The 27,096-nt window shown below is 51.9% G+C and overlaps 4 protein-coding genes and 1 long non-coding RNA gene across 8 annotated transcripts in view; 2 read left to right on the top strand and 3 right to left on the bottom strand.

The window, feature by feature from the left end:
• Positions 1 to 3,733: 3,733 nt before the first annotated feature.
• On the bottom strand, positions 3,734 to 8,424 carry LOC129051408 (uncharacterized). Its single transcript, XR_008515631.2, has 4 exons — positions 7,841 to 8,424; positions 6,145 to 6,237; positions 4,890 to 5,901; positions 3,734 to 4,370 (listed from the first exon to the last, which is right to left on the bottom strand). It is a non-coding gene; the product is annotated as an uncharacterized LOC129051408 (long non-coding RNA).
• On the top strand, positions 4,090 to 13,951 carry GFAP (glial fibrillary acidic protein). Of its 2 annotated transcripts, XM_054535170.2 has the most exons (10): positions 4,090 to 4,564; positions 5,496 to 5,556; positions 5,761 to 5,856; positions 6,154 to 6,315; positions 7,832 to 7,957; positions 8,173 to 8,393; positions 8,971 to 9,014; positions 9,376 to 9,495; positions 11,425 to 11,510; positions 12,185 to 12,746. In XM_054535170.2, the coding sequence occupies exons 1-10, from the start codon at positions 4,104 to 4,106 to the stop codon at positions 12,224 to 12,226; spliced, it is 1,419 nt and encodes a 472-aa protein (XP_054391145.1). In that variant the 5' UTR covers positions 4,090 to 4,103; the 3' UTR covers positions 12,227 to 12,746.
• Positions 13,952 to 14,196: 245 nt separating this feature from the next.
• On the bottom strand, positions 14,197 to 15,754 carry FAM187A (family with sequence similarity 187 member A). The gene has a single exon (XM_024234421.3). It carries the CDS (start codon positions 15,752 to 15,754, stop codon positions 14,510 to 14,512), a length of 1,245 nt encoding a protein of 414 aa, XP_024090189.3. The 3' UTR covers positions 14,197 to 14,509.
• On the bottom strand, positions 14,197 to 20,187 carry CCDC103 (coiled-coil domain containing 103). 2 transcript variants are annotated; one of them, XM_009251654.4, is made up of 4 exons: positions 20,047 to 20,187; positions 18,435 to 18,586; positions 17,921 to 18,053; positions 14,197 to 17,208 (listed from the first exon to the last, which is right to left on the bottom strand). In XM_009251654.4, the coding sequence occupies exons 2-4, from the start codon at positions 18,575 to 18,577 to the stop codon at positions 16,756 to 16,758; spliced, it is 729 nt and encodes a 242-aa protein (XP_009249929.4). In that variant the 5' UTR covers positions 18,578 to 18,586; positions 20,047 to 20,187; the 3' UTR covers positions 14,197 to 16,755. The 2 variants fall into 2 exon arrangements, with proteins under 2 accessions (XP_009249929.4, XP_009249928.4); XM_009251653.4 differs by lacking the exon at positions 20,047 to 20,187 and adding an exon at positions 19,733 to 19,905 and having other exon boundaries at positions 16,598 to 17,208.
• EFTUD2 (elongation factor Tu GTP binding domain containing 2) overlaps positions 20,124 to 27,096 on the top strand; it is a 48,487-nt gene continuing 41,514 nt past the window's right edge. Inside the window, exons 1-3 of one of the 2 annotated variants that reach the window (XM_063717909.1) lie at positions 20,124 to 20,208; positions 24,095 to 24,192; positions 25,037 to 25,145. In XM_063717909.1, coding sequence (XP_063573979.1) covers positions 25,041 to 25,145 — 105 coding nt within the window. In that variant the 5' untranslated portion in view covers positions 20,124 to 20,208; positions 24,095 to 24,192; positions 25,037 to 25,040. 2 annotated transcript variants of the gene reach the window in all.

The raw sequence follows: 27,096 nt of genomic DNA, 5'->3' as shown, positions 1-27,096 counted from the left end.
GCTGAGGGCCTACCCTTCTCTGTTTGCTGTGTCTGCCTGCAGCAGATGTAAATCAGAGAGTGGTTTAGAACAGAGAGAAGACAGTCACAGCGGCTCACATCTGTAATCCTAGCACTTTGGGAGGTTGAGGCCAGAGGATCACTTGAGGCCAGGAGTTCGAGACCAGCCTGGGCAACATAACAAGACTTGGTCTCAAAAAAAAAATTATTTGGGCGCAGTGTCATGTGCCTGTAGTCCCAGCTACTTGGCAGGCTGCGGCAGGAGGATTGCTTGAGCTCAGAAGTCTGAGGCTGCAGTGGGCTATGATGGTGCCACTTCACTCTGGCCCTGGGTGGCAGAGTGAGACCCTGTCTCTAAAAAAAAAAAAGAGAGCGAGAGAACATACTGTCATACTGTCCACCACTAGGGCTTGGTACATGAATGCATATAGTGGAAAATCATGCAGCTGTTAAATGATGATGCAGACAAATATTTATTGATATGGAAAGATGTTCACAACATATTGTTGAGTGAGAAAAGCAAATTACAAAATAATTTATACAGCATGAGCCCATTTTGAAAAAAATGATTATATATGTGTGGAAAAAATCTGACAGTGTTTACCTCCAGGTGGCAAAATGATGGCTAATTACATTTTTTTGTATTGCTTATCTATAGTTTCTGACCTTTCTACAATGAATATTTAATTAAAAAGATAATGAAAGTTTGGAACACAACCATGACCAAATCTGTCTGTATCTTTGGTTCTCTGTGCAGACACCTTTAGATAGTTAAGGGTTGGCCAGGCATGATCTACATGTACCCGTTGTATAGGTCATGCCTGTAATCCCAGCACTTTGGGAGGAAGAGGTAGAGGGTCGCTTGAACCCAACAGTTCGAGACCAGCCTGGGCAACATGGCGAAACCTTGTCTCTACTAAAATACAAAAATGAGCTTGGCATGGTGGTCTACGCCTGTGGTCCCAGCTACTAGGGAGGCTGAGGTGGGTGGATCGCTTGAGCCAGGGAGGTTGAGGCTGTAGTGAGCTGTGACAGCACCACTGCACTCTAGCCTGGGCAACAGAGCAAGACCCTGTCTCAAAAAACAAAAACAAGATAGTTAAGGGTTGAGTATGAGGAAAGGTCTGAGGGTTGAGAGGTGGTGGAGGATGCACCTGGGCCTGTGACAAGGGCCCACGGAGAGGGCTGATAGCAAAGGCTGGGGGGCTCCAACTGCTGATGCTGAAGCAAGCTTGTGTCTCACATATACAGGGACAGTTCACTGAGCTTCAATGACAGGCACCTCCTGTTCGTCATATCTTTTCTCTCCAGGACAGCTTTGCCCTCATTTTAACTAGACTTCCCTTGAACCAAAAGGGAAGGCTACATGCTGTGACTTGCTGGGTAGCCTGGAAAGGTGGGCCACTCCTAGCCACAGAGATGAGAGTTCAGACAAGAGCTCATCCCCAGTCTTCCTTTTCTATTTTGTTTATTTTATTTTATTTTTTTATTTATTGAGACAGAGTCTCTGTCACCCAGGCTGGGGCGCAGTGATGCGACATTGGCTCACTGCAGTCTCCACCTCCTGGGCTCAGGTGATCCTCCCACCTCAGCCTCCCGAATAGCTGGGACCACAGTAGTGCACCACCATACCTGGCTAATTTTTTTGTATTTTTTGTACAGACAAAGTTTCACCACATTGCCCAGGCTGGTCTCGAACTCCTGGACTCAAGCGATCCGCCCATCTCAGCCTCCCAAAGTACTCGGATTACAGGCATGAGCCACTATGCCCAGGCTTGTTCTTCCTTTAAAGCCTCCTGTCCTTCCCCAGGTCCCCAGTTCATAGCAGGATCAAAGGTCACTGGGCGCTCGCCCCGTCTTCAAGATTCCCCTCCCTGTGTCACTGCTCAGGCCCAGGTCAGATGTGACTAGAGCCTAAGGAGCTCTCACTTCCCTCTCTGTGCTGGGACTCACAGAGGGAGACCTCAGCAGGCAGTCTGTCCATCTCATGCCCGTATGCAGAGCATACCCTGGGCTGGGCGCAACGGCGCACAACTGTAATCCCAGCACTTTGGGAGGCTGATGCGGAAGGATCGCTTGAGCCCAGAAGTTCTAGACCAGCCTGGGCAACATGGCAAGACCCTATCTCTCCAAAAAAAAGTTAAGAAATCAGCCAGGTGTGGTGACGCACGCCTGTAGTCCCAGCTATTCAGGAGGCTGAGGTGAGAGGATCGCTTAAGGCTGGGAGGTTGAGGCTGCAGTGAGTTGTGGTTGCGCCACTGCACTCCAGCCTGGGCAACAGTGAGACCCTGTCTCAAAAGACAAAAAAATAATAATAATAAAAGAACATATCCTGGTGTGAAGTAGGGGACGTTGCTCTGACAGAGGCTCGGGGGCCTGAGCTGGCTCTGTGAGCTGGGGAGGAGGCGGACAGCCAGGCCTTGTCTACAAGCAGACCTGGCAGCGTTGGGCTGGCCGCCCCCCAGGGCCTCCTCTTCATGCCCAGTGAATGACTCACCTTGGCACAGACACAATGGTCAGGGGTGGGCACACTGCCTGCTTCCCGCCGCACCCCAGCCCCCCTCAAATGCCTTCCGAGAAGCCCATTGAGCAGGGGGCTTGCATTGCACCCCAGCCTGACAGCCTGGCATCTTGGGATAAAAGCAGCACAGCCCCCTAGGGGCTGCCCTTGCTGTGTGGCGCCACCGGCGGTGGAGAACAAGGCTCTATTCAGCAAGTGCCCGGGAAAAGGGATCAGGGGACGCCCAGGCATGGACAGTGGGTGGCGGGGGGGAGAGGAGGGCTGTCTGCTTCCCAGAAGTCCAAGGACACAAATGGGTGAGGGGACTGGGCAGGGTTCTGACCCTGTGGGACCAGAGTGGAGGGCGTAGATGGACCTGAAGTCTCCAGGGACAACAGGGCCCAGGTCTCAGGCTCCCAGCTGGGCCCAATGGCTCCTGCGTTTCCAAACCCATCCATCCCCAGAGGTCCTTCCCATCTCCCCAGGCTAATGTGTGGGAACTCGAGGAAATAAATCTCCAGTGGGAGACGGAGGGGTGGCCAGGGAAACGGGTCGCTGCAGGAATAAAGACGAGCCAGCACAGCCAGCTCATGCGTAACTGCTTTGTGGAGCTGTCAAGGCCCGGTCTCTGGGAGAGAGGCACAGGGAGGCCACACAAGGAAGGGGTGACCTGGAGGGACAGATCCAGGGGCTAAAGTCCTGATAGGGCAAGAGAGTGCCGGTTCCCTCTTGCCCTATCAGGACCTCCACTGCCACATAGAGGCCATGACTGACCCTTAGACAAAGGGCTGGTGTCCAATCCCAGCCCCCAGCTCCAGAACTCCAGGGAATGAATGGGCAGAGAGCAGGAACGTGGGACATCTGTGTTTGAGGGAAGGACTCCAGGAGTCTGCTGGGAATGGGGCCTAGTAAGAAATGATCATATAGGCACCCCTTGAGGGTACAGAACAGGTTCATTCTTCGCCAGATTCCCAGCACCTTGCAGGCACTTACAGCTGAGTGAGATAAGGCCTGGGTTATGAAATCAAAAAGTTGGAAAGCAGGTCAGAGGTCATCTGGTACAGCCCTTCCTTCCTTTTTTTTTTTTTTTTTTTTTTTGAGACAGGGTCTCTCTCTGTTGCCCAGGCTGGAGTGGTGCAAACACAACTCACTGCAGCCTCAACCTACTGGGCTCAAGCAATCCTCCAGCCTCAACCTCCCAAAGTGCTGGGATTACAAGCATAAGCCACCCCATCCAGCCCTTTCCTTCCTTTTTAATTGATGTATAATAATTGTAAGTATTCATCGTGGTCCAACCAACCCTTTCTTGACCCACCTTCCTAGAGAGAGGGTCCTCTTGCTTCAGTGGTCAGGGCCCCAGACCCATGGTTTGGCTCCAGGCACCACCTGCCTCATGCAGGAGTTGGCATGCCCAGGAAGCTCTGCATCTGGGCACAGTGACCTCGATGGGGTGAGGGGAGCTCTCCCCATAGCTGGGCTGCGGCCCAACCCCTCCCCCCTCAGGCTATGCCAGGGGGCGTTGCCAGGGGCACCCGGGCATCGCCAGTCCAGCCCACTCCTTCATAAAGCCCTCGCATCCCAGGAGCAAGCAGAGCCAGGGCAGGATGGAGAGGAGACGCATCACCTCCGCTGCTCGCCGTTCCTACATCTCCTCGGGGGAGATGATGGTGGGGGGCCTGGCTCCTGGCCGCCGTCTGGGTCCTGGCACCCGCCTCTCCCTGGCTCGAATGCCCCCTCCACTCCCGACCCGGGTGGACTTCTCCCTGGCCGGGGCACTCAATGCTGGCTTCAAGGAGACCCGGGCCAGTGAGCGGGCAGAGATGATGGAGCTCAATGACCGCTTTGCCAGCTACATCGAGAAGGTTCGCTTCCTGGAACAGCAAAACAAGGCGCTGGCTGCTGAGCTGAACCAGCTGCGGGCCAAGGAGCCCACCAAGCTGGCTGACGTCTACCAGGCTGAGCTGCGAGAGTTGCGGCTGCGGCTCGATCAACTCACCGCCAACAGCGCCCGGCTGGAGGTCGAGAGGGACAATCTGGCACAGGACCTGGGCACCGTGAGGCAGAAGTGAGGAGGGGATGGGGAAGGGGGGCCTTGTGAGCAGAAGGGGCTGAATCCCCAAGAGGGAGTGCCCGAGAAGTCTCAGGCAGGGGCCGAGGCTCCCTGCTCCCTGGGTCTCCCTACCTCTCGATGGGGCACTATCCTTGCCCCCCAACATGATGGGAGGGACCAGAAACAGGTCCAGGGCCCCGGGGATCTGATGCCCACATGCCTTCTGCCAGGAGTCCAGGGTCCCCTCAGCACCTCCCTACTGGGGAAAGCAGTGCAGGAGCAGCTGGGCCCCTGCGTTCCATTCGTGGCTGGGCTTTGTGACTGTGGGCAGCGAGCTCACCTATTCTGAGCCTGTGTCCATATAAAGGAGGAGTTGGAAGCGGAGAAGGTTGGTGTCCATGAGGGAGATTGGATTCTGGGGTGAAGGAAGCGAGGGAAAGAGTAGGCAAGCCTGGGCGCAAAGCACAGGTGACTGCCTGCCACCAGCTTGTGACCCCTGTCAAGTCACTTTGACTTGCACAGCTGTGAAGCGGTGCTCATAATAAAATTCATTTCAAAAGGTGGTTACCTGGGATCAGAGGAATCCCCAGGGGCATGGCGCTTCGCTGAGCTGACAGGACATGCATGTGTGCCTTCAAGTGCAGGAGGACGTGTGTGTGTGTGTGTGTGCAGCAGTGAGTGTACGCTGGTGGATGCGCCTGTGTGAGCAGAAGCAGGTGCACCAACCCTGATAAGGCACCTTAGTAACGAGTTAAGGCAAAAGCCCACATCTGCTCATCCTCCAGACAAGTCCTCTGTCTAAGGCCCCCCAGCCCTTACTCCTCCTGCTGCTCTACTGGTCCTGGGTGGGGTTGGTCTCTGTGACAGCTGCCTCCAGGGAGATTGAGGCAGGTATCCAAGTGTCCTCAGAAGAGCCTGGACCCAGGAATGTGTCCCCCCACTCCAGGCTCCAGGATGAAACCAACCTGAGGCTGGAGGCCGAGAACAACCTGGCTGCCTACAGACAGGTCAGGGAGCTGGAAGGGAGTGGCAGGGGAGGGAGGAAAGGGTTGACGGCCACCCACCCAAACACAGCCCCCAAGCTCAGCCCTCCAGAGCAATGTGCTGCTCCCCACTGCCCCAGAAGGAGGGGTAAGGCAAGGCTGAGGAATGGGGAGAAGGAGCCTGGGGCCCCAGTGGCCCTCTACTCCTCAACCCTCCTGCCACTCCAGGAAGCAGATGAAGCCACCCTGGCCCGCCTGGATCTGGAGAGGAAGACTGAGTCGCTGGAAGAGGAGATCCGGTTCTTGAGGAAGATCCACGAGGAGGTGAGGCCAGGGCAGAGGGAGGAAAGCTCAACACAGAGATTGCAACTGAAAGAGGGAGAGACAGAGACAGAGAGGCTGAGACTGACACAGACACTCAGAGAGAGGAGAGAAACAGAGATTGGCAGGTAGCGACAGGAAACGAAAGACAAACAGAAAGGCACTAAGGGAGACAGAAAGAGACAAGAGAGCATTCGAACCCCTGGCCAAGGGGCAGGCAGAAGGGGACACGATGCTGTGGGGAACCCCAGCTGTGGCCTGTACCCTGAGCCTTGGTACCGCTTCTCTCACCCTGGTCAGGAGGTTCGGGAACTCCAGGAGCAGCTGGCCCGACAGCAGGTCCATGTGGAGCTTGACATGGCCAAGCCAGACCTCACCGCAGCCCTGAAAGAGATCCGCACGCAGTATGAGGCAATGGCGTCCAGCAACATGCATGAGGCGGAGGAGTGGTACCGCTCCAAGGTAGCCCTGCCTGTGGGCCAGCCTGCCTCCTCCAGGCAGCCCTTCTTGCTCTGTACAAGAGAATGGGGGAAGGAGGGTGGAGGAAGCTGGGAGAATATCCTCTCCAGGTGACTGACTTTCACCAGAGAAGTGAGATGGCTTGCCCAGGGTCACACAGGCACTACTGCTTTCAAAAGTACCCATTATTATTACTGCTACTATTGCTATTATTAGTAGTAGCAGATACTGTTCTGTTCGAAGCCCTGTGATTTTCATGGATCACCTTACTATGAAGTAGGTGCTGTTCTTTGACAGATGAGAGAGCTGAAGTCCAGAGAGATTAACTAATTTGCTCAAAGTCACACAGCTCCTAAGTGGTAGAGTTGGATTTCCAACTCTAGCCCGTCTCACTTGGGAGCCTGCATTCCATGCCTCTGCCAGTCTGTTTTGGGTTACTGAGCCTCTACCGTATGCCAGGCACCCCCCAGGACACAGAGAGGTGTCTGACCTGGAAGGTGTGATATTGACGTGCACCCAAACATAGTGCCCATAGAGAACACCACAGCTCAGAGATTATATGTAGTGTGGGAGCCAGGAAAGACGCTGTAGAGGGGCATTTGGGCTAGGCAGGACAGGCAGGCTGTGGACAGGAAGAGAAGAAGGGAGGACCATTCCTGGTGGAGGACAAAGCCTGGAGGCAGATAAGCACAGAGAGGCAGGGCCCCAAGATGCTGGCCTAGCCAGGGCACCTAGCTGAGGAGTGTGAGTGGCAGAAGCCACTGGCATCTGAGCAGGGTGAGGGCTGGATGGGGCTGGGAGGACCTCCTTGCAGGTGGGGGAGAAAGGGCTATTAGAACCCAGGGTGAGGCAGGGCGCGGTGGCTCACACCTGTAATCCCAGCACTTTGGGAGGCCGAGGCAGGCTAGTTCAAGACTAGCCTAGCCAACATGGCGAAACCCCGTCTCTACTAAAAATACAAAATTAGCCAGGCGTGGTGGCGCACGCCTGTAATCCCAGCTACTCAGGAGGCTGGGGCAGGAGAATTGCTTGAACCTGGGAGGCACAGGTTGCAGTGACCCGGGATTGTGCCACTGCCCTCCAACCTGGGTGACAAGAGCGAGACTCTGTCTCAAAAAAAACCCAAAAAAACAAAAACACACAAAACACCCAAGGCTCCGCTCGCCTAAACCCACTGTCCACTGTGGCAGACGACAGCGTTCAGTCCCGCAGTTGCAGCTGTCAGTGTGGAAGGTTCTGGATTCTGTGGCACTGTTCATTCATTCGCTTGCTGACCAGGTGTTGTGCTAGGTGCTGAGGTCTGGCAGCCGCTATCCTGCCCGCATCCATGGGTCACAGTTGTTGGGAAAAGTCTCAGCCAGGGCCAACGTCCTGGGGTTGACTGGGGTGCTGGTCACCTCCCTGATTTCCCAGAGCCCGTGCCTGCCCATGGGCCCACACAGCTTCCCTATATGTGTCCCCGACCCGCAGCCCCGCGGCCTCAGGCCGCCCTCAGCCTATGGCCCCTCTCCCCATCTAGTTTGCAGACCTGACAGACGCTGCTGCCCGCAACGCGGAGCTGCTCCGCCAGGCCAAGCACGAGGCCAACGACTACCGGCGCCAGTTGCAGTCCTTGACCTGCGACCTGGAGTCTCTGCGCGGCACGGTGAGCGCGGCCAGGGCAGGACGGGGGCGGGCGGAGCGGGGACGGCCACCCCAGGAGATGCCAGGGGAGAAGGGCCAGGGGCGAGGACCTGGGTCGAGGGCGGGGCCCGAACGTTACCCCCGGGCTAGAGGCGGGGCCTGGGGCCGGGGGCCGGGCCTCGAAGCCTCCCCAAGTCGGGTAGGGGCTCCGCGGGACCGGCCGGCTCCATCCCACAGAACGAGTCCCTGGAGAGGCAGATGCGCGAGCAGGAGGAGCGCCACGCGCGGGAGGCGGCCAGTTATCAGGAGGCGCTGGCGCGGCTGGAGGAAGAGGGTCAGAGCCTCAAGGACGAGATGGCCCGCCACTTACAGGAGTACCAGGACCTGCTCAACGTCAAGCTGGCCCTGGACATCGAGATCGCCACCTACAGGAAGCTGCTGGAGGGCGAGGAGAACCGGTGAGCCCTCATCATAGCCCCCGGGGAAGTCTCCTTGCTGCCTCGCGGTAGAGCTCACCTTGCTCCCTTCAGGGACTGAGTCTTTTTCAGCCTTGTGTCCAGATCCCTTCCTACCTCAATGCCCAGCATAGTGCCTGCCTCACACATAGCAGGCAGTCACTAGATGTTTGATGAATGAATGGATGGATGGCTACAACCAATATTGATTAGGCCTCAAGGCCAAGGACTTGGGTCACCCTCCAAACTAAGAGGCTTACTCCCCACCCTCCCAGCCAAGATTGGACTCCTCACCTCACCCATCTCTTCTGCCTCCTTGGAACTTTCTTCACCACTTTCCCCTCCCTTTTCCATCTTCCTTCGGATAGATATGCGCCCCTCCCAGATAACACTCAAGCCCCTTGCAGACGTTTGGAACTCCAGATAGCACGTTGGCTGCTGGGGAAAAAGCTAGGAGATGGAGTTAGACTTTCCTGGCAAGGAAAAGGGCGTTCAAGTTATCATGATGGCCCTGGACCAAGACCCAGCCTAGGGGTGTCCCAGGCAGCCTGGGTAGCCCTTTCCCTCTACTTTCTTTCAGGATCACCATTCCCGTGCAGACCTTCTCCAACCTGCAGATTCGAGGTCAGTATAGCAGGGCCTCGTGGGAAGGGCACTGGAGTCCTGCCCCCTCCTCCAGGGCCTGTAGGTTGCTCCGGACTGGGACTGAGGATCAGGGCAAAGGGATCCAGCTCTCCCTCTCCCTGGGGGCCTTCGTGACACCGCAGCGCTCCTAGCCAGAGCCTATCATACCAGGGTACTTCTAGGCGGGGCTTGCAGCTGCTCCTGTCCTGCTAGGCCCTGGGTCCCTCTTCCCCTCCCTGCACCCCATTCCACAGCAGAACTGAGTGAGATCTTGACATCTGCCCTGTCTGCAGATCCCTGAGCAAGCACTGCCCTTCTGAGTGTTTTCTGTTTTTGTTTTTTTAACTGCTTGTCACTACAGGGGGCAAAAGCACCAAAGACGGGGAAAATCACAAGGTCACAAGACATCTCAAAAGCCTCACAATACGAGTTATACCAATACAGGCTCACCAGATTGTAAATGGAGCGCCGCCGGCTTGCGGTTAGCTGCCTGCCTCTCAGACACGGCGCTTTGCCCAGCTTGACAGGGAGTGAGCCTCACCCACCCCATCCTCCCAATCCTCCTGAGCTCCCTCCTCCCAGGCTTCCCCTAAAGGGCCTGGACTGCGTCATTTTCCCAGGAACTGCAGTGCCCAGCCCAGGACGTGGTACAGAGTAACTGTACATTAAACTGGCAGAGCTCGTTAGTGGTAAAGGTGGTGAGTCCTTGGATGTGCAGCAGAGCTGCTCTGGGGCCTCTGAGCAAGCAGCAGCCTCTGTCTCACCTCTTCCCGTCACTGGGAGGGCCCCTTGGGTCTCGCTGTGCCTGGGGGCCAGGCTCTCTGCTTTATTCTTTCATCCCTGAGGCTCCATCGCTCAGCTCAGTGCTGACTCAGTCCAGAGGATTCTTCCCTCAGGACTGCTGCTCTTGCAGTGAATAAAGTTTTATGTTCCCTGCTCTTAATATTAAATATTAGTGAATGTGACGTGTTATATTTTTCTCTCTGGGGAGGAAGAGCTAAATTACTTTTTACTTGCATTGGCCCTCAAATGATTCTTAGCTAAGGAACAAAATTCCTCTTCTTCTGGGCTAGAATATTTAGGACCACTAGATATGCATGTCTCAGGACTTAATTCAGCATCAGAAAGGCTAACCAGGCTGACTAGTAGAGGTAATACTGCCAAATCCTAGATAGTCACAGGTCACTAAAGCACAGATAAATGGCAGAGAGAAGTAGGAAAGAGGAAAGGGGACAGGAAAGGGACCTATGTGTATTGAGCACTAATATGTGCCACATGTTTAACAGCCTTTATTTTAGTTAATTGTCTCCTGTCTCCCACCTGGAGAAGTAGGCCCCATCATCCTTATCTTACAGATGAGGCAACTGAGACTGGGAGAGGTCAATTAACTTGCCCAGAGTCGTGTGGCTGGTTGGTGGCTAAGTTGGGACTTCTTGAGCTCTGGTCCCCTGATCCATCCATCCTTCCTTCCTTCCTTCCTTCCTTTGGCAGAGCGTCCCTCTGTCACTCAGGCTGGAATGCAGTGGTGCAATCTCGGCTCACTGCAACCTCCACCTCCCAGGTTCAAGCAATTCTCGTTCCTCAGACTCCCGAGTAGCGGGGATTACAGGTGCGAGCCACCACACCTGGCTAATTTTTCTTTCTTTTTTCTTTCTTTTTTTTTTTTTTTTTACTCTGTTGCTCAGGCTGGAGTGCAGTGGCGCGAACTCAGCTTACTGCAACCTCTGCCTCCCAGGTTCAAGTGATTCCCCTGTCTCAGCCTCCTGAATAGGTGGGACAACAGGCACCCGTCACCATGCCCAGCTAATTTTTGTATTTTTAGTAGAGACAGGTTTTCACCATATTGGTCAGGTTGGTCTTGAACTCCTGACCTGAGGCAATCCATCTGCCTCAGCCTCCCAAAGTGCTGGGATTACAGGTGTGAGCCACCATGCCCGGCCTATTTTTTGTATTTTTAGTAGAGGTTTCACCATGTTGGCCAGGCTGGTCTCGAACTCCTGCCTCAGGTGATCCACCCACCTCAGCCTCCCAAAATGATGGCATTATAGGCGTGAGCCACCACGCCCCGCCTGGTCTTCTGATTTCAAAGCCTGCATGTCCTTCCTCAATGCCGTGCTGGGTTTTCAGAAAGCCAAGTGCCAGGCCAGGGCTTGCAGAGGGGCTGAAATGAAGCCAGTCCAGAAGACAGAGCAGCCAGGACTCTCACTGAACAGAGCAGCCAGGACCTGGGCAGCAGCACTATTGGGATTTGAGGACTCTCCAGCCCGTTTGGAAGAGCCTAGGCTCTCTCTGCCCGGTTGCATAGGTTCTCGTACTCATGATTGGGGGGTGCAATGGGGAAGCTGGGCATGGGAGAGGATGACTCATGCCCTGAAAGTCCATGAGAGGCCTCCTCTCCCCACATCTGCAGAAACCAGCCTGGACACCAAGTCTGTGTCAGAAGGCCACCTCAAGAGGAACATCGTGGTGAAGACAGTGGAGATGCGGGATGGAGAGGTAAGGAGGGATTTGGGCCCAGTCAGGTTCTGGCTGGCCCCAGGGATTCTCAAGGCCAGGCCATGGAGGAAAGCCTGGGGCTGGCACATAGAAGGTCCCCAGTAACTCCCAGGAGCTCCCCAGGGAATTCTGGAGGAGAGCAAGGAACCTGAATGTAATTCCATTTCCCCAGTCCCTCCATAGACTGTTCTAAGGGGAGCCTTGGTACCAATGCCACTAGATGGGATCCTAATACACACTCTCTCTTTCTCACCCTCAAACTCGGGGGGTTGCTTGCCAGGGAGAGAAAGAGAATTAAAGTTAGTAGCTTTCACTTCCAACTCTAGCAGACACAGTTGGGGATGGGGAGGGCTTTCCATTTCCAGCTTGGTAAAAGGAAACTACCGGGGGAATGGGAAGAGGGGATTTGGCGTATCCCCCACGCCACTCCAACCACAGTGGGAGCTCATCTTACTCCAGCAGCTTACCATGCACCAGGCACGACACTAAATGCTTTCCCAGTGTTATCTCACCACCCCCTCTGACCACCATGCAAGGCAGCTGTGGTTACTATCAAGAAAAGAAAGACCTGGGAAGTGGGGGACTTCCCAAGGTTACACAGCCTCGTCGTGGTGGACCTGGGGTCTATGTGAACTCCTAATTGTTGCACTGTGCACGTTCCCTGTCCCCTGCAGGTCATTAAGGAGTCCAAGCAGGAGCACAAGGATGTGATGTGAGGCAGGACCCACCTGGTGGCCTCTGCCCCGTCTCATGAGGGGCCCGAGCAGAAGCAGGATAGTTGCTCCGCCCCTGCTGGCGCATTTCCCCAGACCTGAGCTCCCCACCACCCCAGCTGCTCCCCTCCCTTCTCTGTCCCTAGGTCAGCTTGCTGCCCTAGGCTCTGTCAGTATCAGGCCTGCCAGACGGCACCCACCCAGCACCCAGCAACTCCAACTAACAAGAAACTCACCCCCAAGGGGCAGTCGGGAGGGGCACGGCCAGCAGCTTGGGTTAGTATGAGGAGGAAGGAGAGAAGGGGAGGAGGGCGGGGGGTATCTACTACATCGCCCTCCACATCCCTGATTCCTGTTGTTATGGAAACTGTTGCCAGATATGGAGGTTCTCTCGGAGTATCTGGGAACTGTGCCTTTGAGTTTCCTCAGGCTGCTGGAGGAAAACTGAGACTCAGACAGGAAAGGGAAGGCCCCACAGACAAGGTAGCCCTGGCCAGAGACTTTTTTTTTTTTTTTTTTTTTTTTTTTTTTTATGAGGCGGGGTGTCCCTATGCTGCCCAGGCTGACCTTGAACTCCTGGGCTCAAGCAGTCTACCCACCTCAGCCTCCTGTGTAGCTGGGATTATAGGTTCGAGCCACCATGCCCAGCTCAGAGGGTTGTTCTCCTAGACTGACCCTGATCAGTCTAAGATGGGTGGGGACGTCCTGCCACCTGGGGCAGTCACCTGCCCAGATCCCAGAAGGACCTCCTGAGCGATGACTCAAGTGTCTCAGTTCACCTGAGCTGCCATCCAGGGACGCCATCTGTGGGCACGCTGTGGGCAGGTGGAAGCTTGATTCTCAGCACTTGGGGGATCTGTCGTGTACGTGGAGAGGGATGGGGTGCTGGGAGGGATAGAGGGGGGCTGCCTGGCCCCCCAGCTGTGGGTACAGAGAGGTCAAGCCCAGGAGGACTGCCCCGTGCAGATTGGAGGGGACGCTGGTAGAGATGGTGGAGGAGGCAATTGGGACGGTGCTAGGCATCCAAGTGGGGGTTGTGGGTGACCAGTTGCACTTGGCCTCTGGGTTGTGGGAATTAAGGAAGTGACTCATCCTCTTGAAGATGCTGAAACAGGAGAGAAAGGGGATGTATCCATGCGGGCAGGGCATTACTTTGTCCCAGTTCTAAAGGTCTCTTCCTTGCTGTGTCATACCAGGCTGCTCCAGCCTCTGAGCCCCTGGGACTGCCGCTTCTTTACCCCAGTAAGCCACTGCCACACGTCTGACCCTCTCCACCCCATAGTGACCGGCTGCTTTTGCCTAAGCCAAGGGCCTCTTGCGGTCCCTTCTTACTCACACACAAAATGTACCCAGTATTTTAGGTAGTGCCCTATTTTACAATTTGTAAAACTGAGGCACAAACAAAGTGAAGACACTGGCTCATATTCCTGCAGCCTGGAGCCCGGGTGCTCAGGGCTGACATGTCCACCCCAGTGCACCCACTCTGCTTTGACTGAGCAGACTGGTGAGCAGACTGGTGGGATCTGTGCCCAGAAACGGGACTGGGAGGGCCCACTTTAGGGTTCTCCTCTCCCCTCTAAGGCTGAAGAAGGGTCCTTCCCTCTCCCCAAGACTTGGTGTCCTTTCCCTCCACTCCTTCCTGCCACCTGCTGCTGCTGCTGCTAATCTTCAGGGCACTGCTGCTGCCTTTAGTCGTTGACGAAAAATAAAGACAAATGCTGCGCCCTTCCCCAGAGTGGACTCTGATCTGTTCATGAGAGGGCAGGACTAGGGCCAAGATGTAGCCTTTGACAAGACCAACTCATTTCTTATTAGTGATCATCTCTGGGGCCCATGCCCTCATCAAATTCTACCTGCAGCCAAAGAGGACATACACCAGCTCCCTCCACTCTTTTCTTCCTTCCTCTCCCTGCTACCTGCAACTCAACCAGCATAATCCTCATAGGCAAGAAAGTAAAGCAGCTCAAACACGATTCATCACTGATCAGTGTTTACCATTGGCTAAATCTGAGTTCACGCCTTCCTTCTCTGACCTAAGTGTGAAGTCAGGAAACATGTGTGCCCTACTCCTGACCTCAGTCCCCAATCTCCTACCAGCCTCAGGCCCCTCCACTTCTCAAATCAGGTCCCAGACCTGCCCATGAAAATGGGGAACAAGCTGTAACTAACAGATTTGTCCACATGTTCCTATCACACGTCCCAACCCAGGGTACCCACCCAGAGACATCTGGTATCATTTAACAAACACATTGAAGGACAACTGGTCTTCAGAGCTGAAGAGAGATCCTAGGGGGAGAAGTTAGGACAACAGTGAAATAAGTAGCAGCAGCAACGACAGAGGTGAATGGTGACAAAGACTGCCGTGATGAGCAGGTAGCCTATCAGGGTGAGCTCCACAGCAGAGCGAGTCTCAGGATCCGAGAACGAGGCTGGGTAGCGCCCACGAGATGTCACACCCAGCCGGAAACCAGCAACTCGCACACCCTGCCTCCAGCAATAGTAGATGCCCCGGTCATCCAGCTGGGTGAAGCGGATGTGGAGCTGGTTGCCGTGGTCAATGAACACCCTCATGGACCTGTTGACACCCTTCAGGTACTGTGTGCGGTAGAGGTGCTGGCGGTCTTTGTCCCAGGCCACTGCATGCTCTGGCCGGGCCCCAGGACAGGAGATGATGAGGCCATGGCCCAGTCTCTGCTGGTGGAACTGAATGGGCACCTGGGGCACCCAGGGCCGGCTGCCCACTTTGGACACATAGTTAACGATGGCCAGCACGCCCTCCCGGATGGTCTTCGTCTTCTCACAGGGTACTAAGCAGCTCCGAACCAGCACCTCAGGCGTGTGGTCCCTGGCCTTGGTCCACAGCTTCCTTGGCACAGCCCTTGAGCCACAAGACACCACATCGGGCACCGCCTTGAGGTAGCGTGGGGAGAGGTCTGGGCTCTGCAGGTAGCAGAGGCCAATGCGCCACTGCTCCCCACGTACCCCGCAGCGGTCACAGGGGGTCCATTCCCAGAAGGTGGTGAAGACATGGAGGTGCCCATAGTATTCATCTGCGAAGGGCTCCTGGCCCTCGTCCTGGAAAGTGGCCACCATTCCCTCACTGTTCTGGATGTCCACATCGTAGGCGTAAAAGTAGTCCCCCTTGCGGGTGCCGCAGAAGTACAGGCCTGAGTCCTCAGGCTGAGCCCTGAAAACCAACAGGCTGAACATGCGGATGCTGAAGCGGGTCAGCATGTCGCTGCCCACACGTACCTGGGCTGCCTCTGTCAGCACCCGCCCATCAAAGTCCGTCAGCACTTTGGTGTGGCTGCTACCTAGGTGCTTTTGGTAGAACCAGACTACAGCTGTCATCTTTTCGGGTTTGCAGTGACAGGGAAGCTCAAAGCTCATGTCGGCCAGGTAGGCCGCATTTTCAAACATCAGGAAAGCAGGGCAGGGGGTCTTCTGAAAAATGTTTTCTTTCTCCACAATTTCGAAGGCCTGGAGACTCCCCCATGCCCACAGGAGCACAGTGGTGGGGGCCAGGTGCATGCCTGAAGGAGGCAGGGGTCAGAGGAGCAGGGCAAAACCAAGGCATTAAAGGCTCATGGGGCTCCTAGAAAGCACTGCTGAGCGGAGGCCTCTGGATGAGGAAAGGATTATGCAGCTAGGAAAAGCAGCAACAATCTGCAGAGGAAGCCGCCAAGTGCAAGGCAATGTATTCCCGGTGGATGCCCTTCTAACATTCCAGACCTGATCTCGAGGGGAAAGCCATTCTAGAACCTGGCCTTCACTCCCCTTTCTAGAACACTGGCACTCACCCAAGAATGGGTCAAAGGAAACCGGAATGAGAAGGGCGGGCCGAGGTGCTCGGGCAGGGAGATCTCTGCCTCAGTGCTCCAGGCCCTGTCCTGCCGGCCTGGTGGAAAAGTCTTTCATCAACCTGGGGGATGAAGGAAACCTACCCTCCTGTATATCTGGCCATTTGGGAGGCTGGCTGGACCTGAGCTGATGGCTTGGGGCTTTCCCAGGCCCAACCTGCACAAGAACTGAGTCTCCAGGGGAAAATTCAACACCTCAAATGAGGTAGTATTTGATCATTTGTTGATTACACGTCCATTCATTGGTTTGGGGCTATAAACATTCTTGTTAAGAGCTGTGGAGATCAGTGTTTGTTTACCATAAAGATTTTGCTTTTTTCTTTTTCTGAGTGGAGGCTGTAACTGGTATAGCCAGCATTTGGTTGGGCACACACTCAGCTCTCAAGGCCAGTGGGCTAGAGGCTTGGCAGACTCTAAGGGTGGGAAACAAAACCGCTTTCAACTTCCTGAGGTCTTGACTGTCCCATGGATACATACACACAGTTCAAAATAGCGAGACACTGAAGGACTGGAGAAGTGGGGAAGACTTGATTCCTGTTTTTGCTCTGAAAATTCCAAGTTGAGAAGGGAACCAAGTGTGGGTTTCTTATTATGGTCCTGCAGAACCCCCAAGACAACAACCAAAAAACTGCCTCCAGTGATCACTGGGATCTCTGAGGGTAGCTTGTCGCATCAGTCAACCTGGTACAGCTCCAGCAGCTCCTGCAGGAGCCTCTCCTCCTCCTGGAGCCCACCAGACTGCTCCTCCAGACCCTGCTCCTCCCAGCTGAGCCCCTCCTTCACGGATCTGGGGTTGCCCATGGCTTGCAGCTTCTGAAACAAGCCCTTGCAGCTCTCTCTCTCTGCCTGGCTCAGCAGGCTCAGGTTCAGGGTGAAGCGCCCAGTGCTCGCCAGGCTGCGTAGGATCCCCAGCACCGCTGCCCGGTCAGCCGGCCCCACGTGATCAGCCAGTGCCACCAGCAGCTCCCCAAGAAGTCCAAACCCCACATCTGTCTGGAAGAGGCAGCCCAGCCTTGGACCCCCAAGCTGCAGTAGAGCCTGGTAGCGCTCTGGCCCACTTGGCAAGTGTCGTCGCCAATCACGATAGAAGTCAGCAGACGTCTCGGGCTGGAGGGGGGTTTTCTCCTGGATCACAAAGGAAGGAAAGGGAGTCAGGAGCTCTTCTAGCTGCTCTGCGACAGTGACAGTGAGGGGAGCCTGTAGCTCTTTATCTCACTGTCTTCACCTTACTTCTCTCTGAGCACTGGGAAAGCTGTGGTCCTTGGGGGCCTCATTTTCAGATGAGGAAACTGGGGATGAAACAGGGAAGGCCCCAAGGAATCCACACCATGATTTAAGATTCTCATTTACACTGGAATTTTCCTACTCATGAATGGAGACATAGCTCTGCTCTTCAAGAGTAAGTCAGGGTTTACTGTAAGTCGGGTGGATGGGTTGATTGGAAATCTCAGGAAGAGAGAAAGGAACTCAAGGATCTGAATGTCGGGGTCTCTCTCTCAACACTGCCACAGGATCATTACACTAGACACCATACAACCCAGAGGCAGAGCAACCCAAATCTGATCTGAGAATGAAAGTCAAAGGACTAAGGGAAGCGGACCTTCCTAGCCCAACTTTCTGACTCATTCTGCCCACTTCAACTCAGCTTCGCCATCTGCTGTTTGTTTTTCTTTCTGGGATTGGAGGCAGAAACCTATCTCTGTTGGTTTAACATGACAAATAAAGAAGAGGTATGTGTGGTTAAAAAAACAAAACAAAACAAAACAAAATGAAAAAACTGGATTAAAGCTTTAGGGCAGAGAATCCTGGTGGACTAAAGGGGCAGGGCCTCACCTACCGGGGAGATTTCAGTGGCCACATCCTGGAAGGTCCTTCCCTGAATAGTGTGACAGTTCCAGGGCACAGTTCTCTTTCCTCCCATCTTATCCTTCCGCTCCAGTGGCTTCAGATGTGATGCAAGGACAATACCCCTGTAGGCAAAGGACAGAAATTAGGCAATGGACTTAATGCTGTGTCTGTGGGTGTGAGGCAGCTAGACTTTGCATGGTATAGGATAAACCTGTTACAGAACAATATGACCATAATAATAACAACAGCGATAGCTGACTGCTTTCAAGCACTTCACATGTGTCAGACACTTGCTCAGTCTTACGTGCAAGAACTCATTTAATTATAACAGTTACTGTTTTACAGATAAATAATAATTGAGACTCAGAGAAGTTAAAGAAATTGCATAAGATCAAACAGTAGAGGGTGGGGCCAGGACTGAAGCCCAGAATGGTTTTATTTCAGAGTTAACTACTATAGTCCACCATAACAGGAGGGCCTGAGAAAAATGGCAGTGAGCCAACCTGAACTCCTCATAGGAAGCCACCCTCTGTTCCACTGCCCGTAACTTGGCAGCATTCTCCCGTTTGTACTTCTCATCAGCAGTGAGTGCAGCCTGCAGCTCTTTCTCCAAAGCCTTGAAGTTGACGATGTCATTCCTTTCCATGGCCTGTGCCTGGGAAGGCAAAGGGAATATACGTCAGTGGACGGTCAATATCAGGGGAAAGAGGGTACCTCTGAATTATTCGCCAGAACACAAAATGAGCCCAAAGCACTCTGGACATCATGTCACTCACATTAGGAGGTGTTACAAGAATCTGGTTTTCTATTTTACAAAGACAAGTTGAATTTCACAGTGAGGACTTACACAAGACTTGTCCCCGAAAATAGAATAGAGAGTCCTGACTTTCAATTTGGAGTTCTGTCTTAATTTTGCTCTCTGCCTCTAAAAATATTTTTAATTTTGGTGCTTCAGTCGAGGAGGCATTTGGATCTCAGAATTCAGTTTCTTCACTCTTCCCCCATAGGACTGTTCTACACCAAGTCGTTTCGACAGGGGACCTCACACAAAGGCAGAACTCTTGTTAGTTACCCTTGAGCTCAGGAATAAAGTTTCATTCTTCATTGAATGTCTTTAATGAGGAAGGAGACTTTCACCCAAACCAGATGCAATGACTGAGCAGGAAATCAAGTAGAAGGGGCAAAGGAAGGAGCTCAATGACCCCATCCCCAAATTCCTCTGCCCAGGGCTGGAACAGAGGTCCCTAGGTACCTGGGCAATGCCTTTAGTTCTATCACTGTACTTCTGTAGCTTCTGCATATCTGAGGCTGACTGATCATTTCTACGGAGATATTCTTTTCTTTTTTTTTAGACAGGGTCTGGCTCTGTTGCCCAGGCTGGAGTGCAGTGGCGCGATCTTGGCTTATTGCAACCTCTGCCTCCGGGGTTCAAGCAATTTTCGATCCTGACCTCAAGTAATCCGCGCGCCTCGGCTTCCCAAAGTGCTGGGATTACAGGTGTGAGCCACTGCAGACAGATTCTTTACGTGGGTTCTACTCGTGGCTCTGGCATTTACTTGTGGGACCTCTCTGAACTGCAAACTCCTAGTGAGTTGAGCTAGATTTTGTGGCGGGGTCATCACCAACAGCCCTAGCGCAAGGAAGCAGGAAGTCCCCAACCAATCCCATAGCCACCCTACCCCAACGTGGGGAATCTGAACGCCAGGAAGGGGCTGGGCTGGCCAGTAACCGAACTCAGGTGTCCAGTTCTCAGCCCTCCCCAGGCATTTAATACATAGAACTAGCCCTTCCGTCCCCTTACTCAGCCTCCGGGACCTTCACCCCAGCAGCCCCGGCCTTGGTCCCCTTGCTTTCTTTGGGGATCCCCAGATAAGCCAGAAGGGCAGGGCAGCCCCGCGCAGACCACGCCCGCAGCTGTGGTTGCCCAGCAACTGCGCTAACAGCCTGACCACGTGATCTGCCCGAAGGCCCCCCTCCCCCATTTTCAGGGTGGTCCCGAGGCGCCTGATCAGATTCGTTCATCCTCAGCTCTCGCCCTCTTTGGAGCAGCCCACGTCTTGGGCTACTCGTCCTGGGGACCCGCTACTCTGCCTTGCCGGTCCGCGGCGGGCATACCTCGGAACTGGTCCTCAGGCAGAGGGTTGTCCTCCCGGGCAGAAAGGCGACAGCGGCGTCTGCGGGGTCCTTCCTGGCGGCGGGCGCAGGCGTTTCCTTGGCGTGGGGCGGAAGCGCGGTCTCCGGCGGCGGCCTGGGAACTCTTAGCTGAGCAGGCGAGAGGTAAGTTGAAGCGGGTGAGTGGCACGGAAGGGTTGCTCCAGGTGGGATAGGAAATTAAAGAGCGTCAGATCTGGAAGGGGCCTTATATGCTATCGGCCCCTTTCGCTTTACGGATGGGTAAATTGAGGCCTGGAGCGGGAAAAAGAATGGAAGACCCTGTCGTCCGCGTGCCTCCCCAAGGCTTCCGAAGCGCGCACACACGCACACACCTCGATTTCGGGGCTGCCTTTATAGCCTCAGTCCGTAAAATCGTATCGCTAGGTAGGAGTGGTGCTGTAACTGTCCAGTCCCCTCGCTCACTCCCTCTTCTATCCGTGCCACTTTCAGCCGTTCTCTGCCAAGTTCCCTCCGAAGTTCTCTTTGAGCGCCTGCGTTGTAGCGGGAAGCGGCAGTGAGGTTTGTTACCATGAGTCGCTAGTTTTGTGTAACTGTGGGCAAATCAGCTATATTCTCTGTACCTTGTTAGAGTCATTCATTAGTTCAGTAAATACTTATTGAGGGCTTAGTCTATGCTAGGCACAGTACTAAGTGAACAAAGTCTTTGCTTAAATTGTAGTTGGGGAAATGAACAGTAAACAACTAGATACAAGTCAGCTAGTGATAAATGTATAACATTTGTGAATAACAATAAAACAGTGAAAGTGGGAAGTTGGAGAGTATGTATGGGGGACTTTTTAGAGTGACAGAGAAGATGACATTTTAGTGGAGACTTGATTGAAATAAAGGAACAAGGTGAAAAATATCAAAGGGGAGAGCGTTTTGGACAAAGAATGGCAAGTGCAATGGCCCTGAGGCAGAAATTAGCTTGGCTTGTTCCATGAACAGCTTTCTATAAAAATTTCTTCAATCGGCCGGGTGCGATGGCTCACGCCTGTAATCCCAGCACTTTGGGAGGTAGACGCGGGCGGATCACCTGAGGTCAGGAGTTCGAGACCAGCCTGGCCAACATGGTGAAAACCCATCTCTACTAAAAATACGAAAAAATTAGCCGGGCGTAGTGGTGCACGCCTGTAGTCCCAGCTACTCGGGAGGCTGAGGCAGGAGAATCGCTTGAAACCAGGAGGCGGAGGTTGCAGTGAACCGAGATCGTGCCGTTGTACTCCAGCCTGGGCAACAAGAGCAAAACTCTGTCTCAAAAAAATATATAAAATAAATAAATAATTTCTTCAATCCCTTGACTGGGGTCTTGGGAGAATGAGATAAGCATAAATGCGATAATAGCTTTTTAGAAGTAAGAAGAATATGCATGTGAAAGTTTCCATAATAATTTACATTTAATTGTTGGTCCTTGGAGCTCCAATTCTCTCTCTACATTCAGCACCCAGCAGGTGGCATTGAGGGAGTTGGAGGTATCAGTCTAATCCAAGAAATATCAGCATCTTAAAATTAAACATCCCATTCAGTTAACATTTATCCAGTTCCTACTTATGCAAGGTGCTGTCTTGGCTATTGGCTGTGTTAGCATTGGTACTTTTTTCTCAACTATTTAAAAGTGTAAAATGTGGCCGGGTGCAGTGGCTCACACCTGTAATCTCAGCACTTTGGGAGGCCAAGGCAGGCTAATCACCTGAGGTCAAGAGTTCGAGACTGCCTGGCCAACATGGTGAAATCCCGTCTCTACTAAAAATACAAAAATTAGCCAAGTGTAATGGCGGGTGCCTGTAATCCCAGCTACTTGGGAGGTTGAGGCAGGAGAATCGCTTGAACCTGTGAGGCGGAGGTTGCAGTGAGTCGGGATCATGCCGCTGCACTCCAGCCTGGGCAACAGAGCGGGACTCCGTCTCAAAAAAATAAAAAAATAAAAATGTAAAATGCATTCTTAGCTGGAGGACCATGCAAAAACAGGTGGAGGGGCCAGATTTGGCCACAGGTCAGAGTTTGTCAACTCTTGCTCTAAAGTATTAGGAGGTGAAGAGGCATTGTGTCAGCAGCATACTGTCAAATATTTGGGGAAAAGAAAGTTATTTGTACTGTTCTTGCCACTTTTTGGTGTTACTTTAAAATTAAATTTAGTATCATAAAAGAAGTGAAGGGAAGAAGCGGGTGCATGGAACACAGGGTTCTCATGATCAAGGATGGCAAAAAATAATGCTAGCTAACGTTTATTGAGCCTAGGACTCTGGTAAAAATTTTTTTTTTTTTTTTTTTTGAGACGGAGTCTCACTCTGTCACCCAGGCTGGAGTGCAGTGACGCTATCTCGGCTCACTGCAAGCTCCGCCTCCCAGGTTCACGCCATTCTCCTGCCTCAGCCACCCGAGAAGCTGGGACTACAGGCACCCACCACCACGCTCGGCTAATTTTTTGTATTTTTAGTAGAGACAGGGTTTCACCGTGTTAGCCAGGATGGTCTCAATCTCCTGACCTCGTGATCCACCCACCTCAGTCTACCAAAGAGCTGGGATTACAGGCGTGAGCCACCGCACCCGGCTGGACTCTGGTAAATTCTTTACATGGGGTGTTTTATTTAGTCCTCATAAGCATTTATTCAGTGAGGATTATTCATTCCATTTTCCAGTTAAAGAATAGGAATCAGGTTCGAAGAGATGAAGTAACTTAACTGAAGTTACATAGTTGTTGGTGACTAAAGTTAGGATTTGAATCTAAGTCTTCCAACTCCAGAGCCCTGATGCTCTGGTCTGTTATTTATTGCTTATAAACTATAGTTGGTGATGGTAATTAGTAACTACTATTTGTTTATTTATTTTTTTTTTTTTTGAGACGGAGTCTAGCTCTGTCAGCCAGGCTGAAGTGCAGTGGTGCGATCTCAGCTCACTGCAACCTCTGCCTCCTGGATTCAAGTGAATCTTCTGCCTCAGCCTCCTGAGTAGCTGGGACTACAGATGTGTGCCACCACACCTGGCTAATTTTTTGTATTTTTAGTAGAGACGGGGTTTCACTGTGTTAGCCAGGATGGTCTCTGTCTCCTGACCTCATGATCCGCCCATCTTGGCCTCCCAAAGTGCTGGGATTAAAGGCGTGAGCCACTGCGCCCAGCCAGTTACCTACTATTTAAGACAAAATTAAATACTGATAAAGGTGCAAAAAGCTCTAGTAGGATAGAGGGATGAGAAATTGAGGAGCTAGGAAAGCTTGAAGGAGGTGGTGGCATTTGAACTGTTTCTTTGAATAGAATTTCAGTAATTGAAGTGGAGAAAACCCACAAAACACTACTTAATTACAAAGGGAAAATGAGTAACTTTACAATGGAGAGGCCTGACAGACATCACCTTAATGAAGTGATCAAAGTTAACGTTACCACTAATGGGGCAAATCGAAATCATGTATCACCTGATAGGAAATGCATTGAGAAGAACACAGCATCACTTTTATGATATTCCTGCCCAAAATGCATAACCTGAATATTATCACAAGGTAACATCAGACAACCTCAAATCAAGGGACATCCTTAAGGATGTCATGACAGTCCTTGGAAGGAAAGACTGAAGATTGTAGATCCAAAGACTGAAGATTGTAGATCCAAAGAGACTAGAAACTTGACAACCAAATGCAAACATGATCCTGGATTGGATCCTTGGGTGTGTAAGGTATTACTGGAACAATCTGTGAAACTTGAATGGGATCTGTAAAGTAGGTGGTAGTAATGTGTGAATATTAATTTTCTGATTTTGATGGTTGTATTGTGGTTATGTAGGAGAATGTTCTTGTTTGTAGGAATCACACATGGTGAGGGAGAGGTTGGCAAACTTTTTCTATTAAGGACTGGATAATATTTTAGGCTTTGTGAGCCATATGGTTTCAGTCTCAACTACTCAACTCTGCTATTACAGTGTAAAGGCAACTGTAAATGATGTAAATGAATATACATGGCTGTTTTCCAGTGGAACTTTTTTTTTTTTTGAGATGGAGTCTTGTTCTGTCTTCCAGGCTGGAGTGCAGTGATGCCATCTCGCCTTACTGCATCCTCCACCCCCTGGGTTCAAGGGATTCTCCTACATCAGCCTCCTGAGTAGCTGGGATTACAGGTGTGAGCCACCATACCCAGCTAATTTTTGTATTTTTAGTAGAGACGGGGTTTTGCCATGTTGGCCAGGCTGGTCTCAAACTCCTGACCTCAGGTGATCTGCCTGCCTCGGCCTCCCAAAGTGCTGGTATTACAGGCATGCGCCACCGCACCCGGCCTCCCAATGAAACTTTTTTAGTAGACACTGACATTTGAATTCCTTATAATTAATTTTCATGTATCATGAAATATTTTTCTGTTGACTTTTTCCCTGACAATTTAAAAATGTGAAAAAGCATTCTTAGCTTGAGGGCCATGTAAAAACAGCTGGAGGGGCCAGATGTGGCCACAGGCCAGAGTTTGCCCACCCTTACACTAAAGTATTGGGAGGTGATGAGCCATTGTGTCAACAGCTCACTTTCAAATAATTTAGGAAAAAGTAAGTTATTTGTACTGTTCTTGCCGTTTTTTGATACTGAGTTATTTTAAAATTAAATTTAGTATTAAAAAAGTGGAGGGAGGGGGACCTCCTCTTTCGGCTTTGGAGCGCCCCCCCACACCCCATCTCTGTACGGCGGAGCTTCTTCCTTCTGTCTTCTTTCTTCCTTCTTGCCTATTCAACTCTGCTCCTTAAAACCCAAAAAAAGAAAAGTGGAGGGAAGACTACATAAATAGAGACAAGTAAGGCAGAGACTTGAGGAAAGTACTGGGCTTTGGGAGGAGCATTCAGTAGGTTGATGTCACTGGAGAGGAGGCATGTGAACGGGGTATGGCCAGCCACAAGACTAAGACTACACAGGTGGAGCCACCACATGTAGGCCTTGATTACCTTGCCAGAATCTAACTCTTCTCTCCTTGAATTTTAGCATCATGGATACCGACTTATATGATGAGTTTGGGAATTATATTGGACCAGAGCTTGATTCTGATGAAGATGATGATGAATTGGGTAGAGAGACCAAAGATCTTGATGAGGTAAAACAAATATATTGCTCTTTTCATCTCGCTCTTATTCACTTTATTTAAGACAAGATCTCTGTTGCCAGGTTGGAGTGCAGTGGCGCAATCTCAGCTCACTGCAACCTCCACTTCCTGGGCCTAAGTGGTCCTCCCACCTTGGCCTCCCAAGTAGCTGGGACTACAGGCATGCACCACCATGCCCAGCTAATTTTTTTTTTATTTTTCATAGAGACGAAATGTTGCCCAGGCTGGTCTTGAACTCCTGAGCTCGAGCAGTCCACCTGCCTTGGCCTCCCAAACTGCTAGGATTACAGGCATGAGCCACCATGCCCAGCCCCCTCTTTTTTTTTTTCTGAGACAGTCTCACCCTGTTGCCCAGGCAGGAGCGCAGTGGCACCATCTTGGCTCACTGCAGTCTCTGCCTCCCAGATCCAAGCGATTCTCAATGCCTCAGCCTCCTGAGTAGCTGGGATTACAGGTGTGTGCCACCATGCCCGGCTAATGTTTTTTGTATTTTTAGTAGAGACAGGGTTTCACTATGTTGTCCAGGCTGGTCTTGAAGTCCTGACTTCAAGCGATCCACTTGCCTCGGCCTCCCAAAGAGCTGGGATTATAGGCATGAGCCACCATGCCTGCCCCCTCACCCCCCTACCTTTTTTTAAAAAATAATGAAATTTTGAATCCTCTGTGTTCCAGTGATACCCTGGGTATGTCTCTTGAGATTGTCCTTTTTATAACATGACTTAGTGGGATCTCATACTGCTCCAGCAAAGCTTAGCTACTAAGGTTCCAAAAGGGAATATGTAGTTTCATTGATGAGATGGTTTTGTAATCTGAGCTCTAGTTGATCAGTAGTTCTTCCATTTCCCTGAAGTGTCTTTTAACAGTCATGAATAATTCCCACTTGGAAAAGATACTCAACTCTTCCAGCTGCAGCTGTACTGGGAGCTCCCTCACAAGCTCAGATTTTCAGAAATGCATAAAAGCAATAGAAAGGGCCCGGGCATGGTGGCTCACGCCTGTAATCCCAGCACCTTGGGAGGCCAAGGTGGGCAGATCACGAGGTCAGGAGTTCAAGACTAACCTGACCAATACGGTGAAACCCCGTCTCTACTAAAAATATAAAAATTAGCCGGGCTTGTTGGTGCGTGCCTGTAGTCCCAGCTACTTGGGAGGCTGAGGCAGGAAAATCACTTGAACACGGGAGGCGGAGGTTGCAGTGAGCCAAGATCGTGCCACTGTACTCCAGCCTGGGCAACAAGAGTGAAACTCGGTCTCAAAAAAAAAAAAAAAAAATGACTGTTGAGTACTTAGGAAGCTAGCATAAGTTTTATAAAAATCATTTTCTCGTGATAGATTACTAGGTTGAGACACAGGTCAGGGGCATGCTGTGGACATGATGTATCTTGATTTGGGCAAGACATTTGAAGTTTTTTATTGATGTCTTATAAACCAGCTTTTTTTTTTCTTTTTGAAAATAAGGTTTACAGTCAGGTGTGGTGGCTTACGCTTGTAATTCCAGCATTTTGGGAGGCTGAGGCGCTTGAGCCCAGGAGTTTGAGACCAGCCTGGCCAACATGGTGAAACCCCGTCTCTACTAAAATACAAAAATTAGCTGGGTGTGGTGGTACATGCCTGTAATCCCAGCTACTCAGGAGGCTGAGGCAGGAGAATTGCTTGAACCCGGGAGGTGGAGGTTGCAGTGAGCTGAGATCGAGCCACTGCTCTCCAGCCTGGGTGACACAGCGAGACTCCATCTCAAAAAAAAAAAAAGGTTTTACGGTGTGTTTTTCTTTAATTATATAGGTAATTCATGAATACATTCTCATTCAAACCATGTTGATAGAAAGGTTTCCTTTGTTCTCGTTCCATTCACTCTTCTTCCCCAGTTAACCTCTGTAACTCATGATGTCCTAGTGAAAAGAACATGGGCTGCATCATAATACAATTAGAGGAGGTCACAGCT

The sequence above is a fragment of the Pongo abelii genome, chromosome 19, assembly GCF_028885655.2.
Source record: "Pongo abelii isolate AG06213 chromosome 19, NHGRI_mPonAbe1-v2.0_pri, whole genome shotgun sequence".
NCBI lineage: Eukaryota > Metazoa > Chordata > Mammalia > Primates > Hominidae > Pongo > Pongo abelii.
Note: the sequence above shows the minus strand (reverse complement) of the source record. Positions and strands in the feature narration are given on the sequence as shown.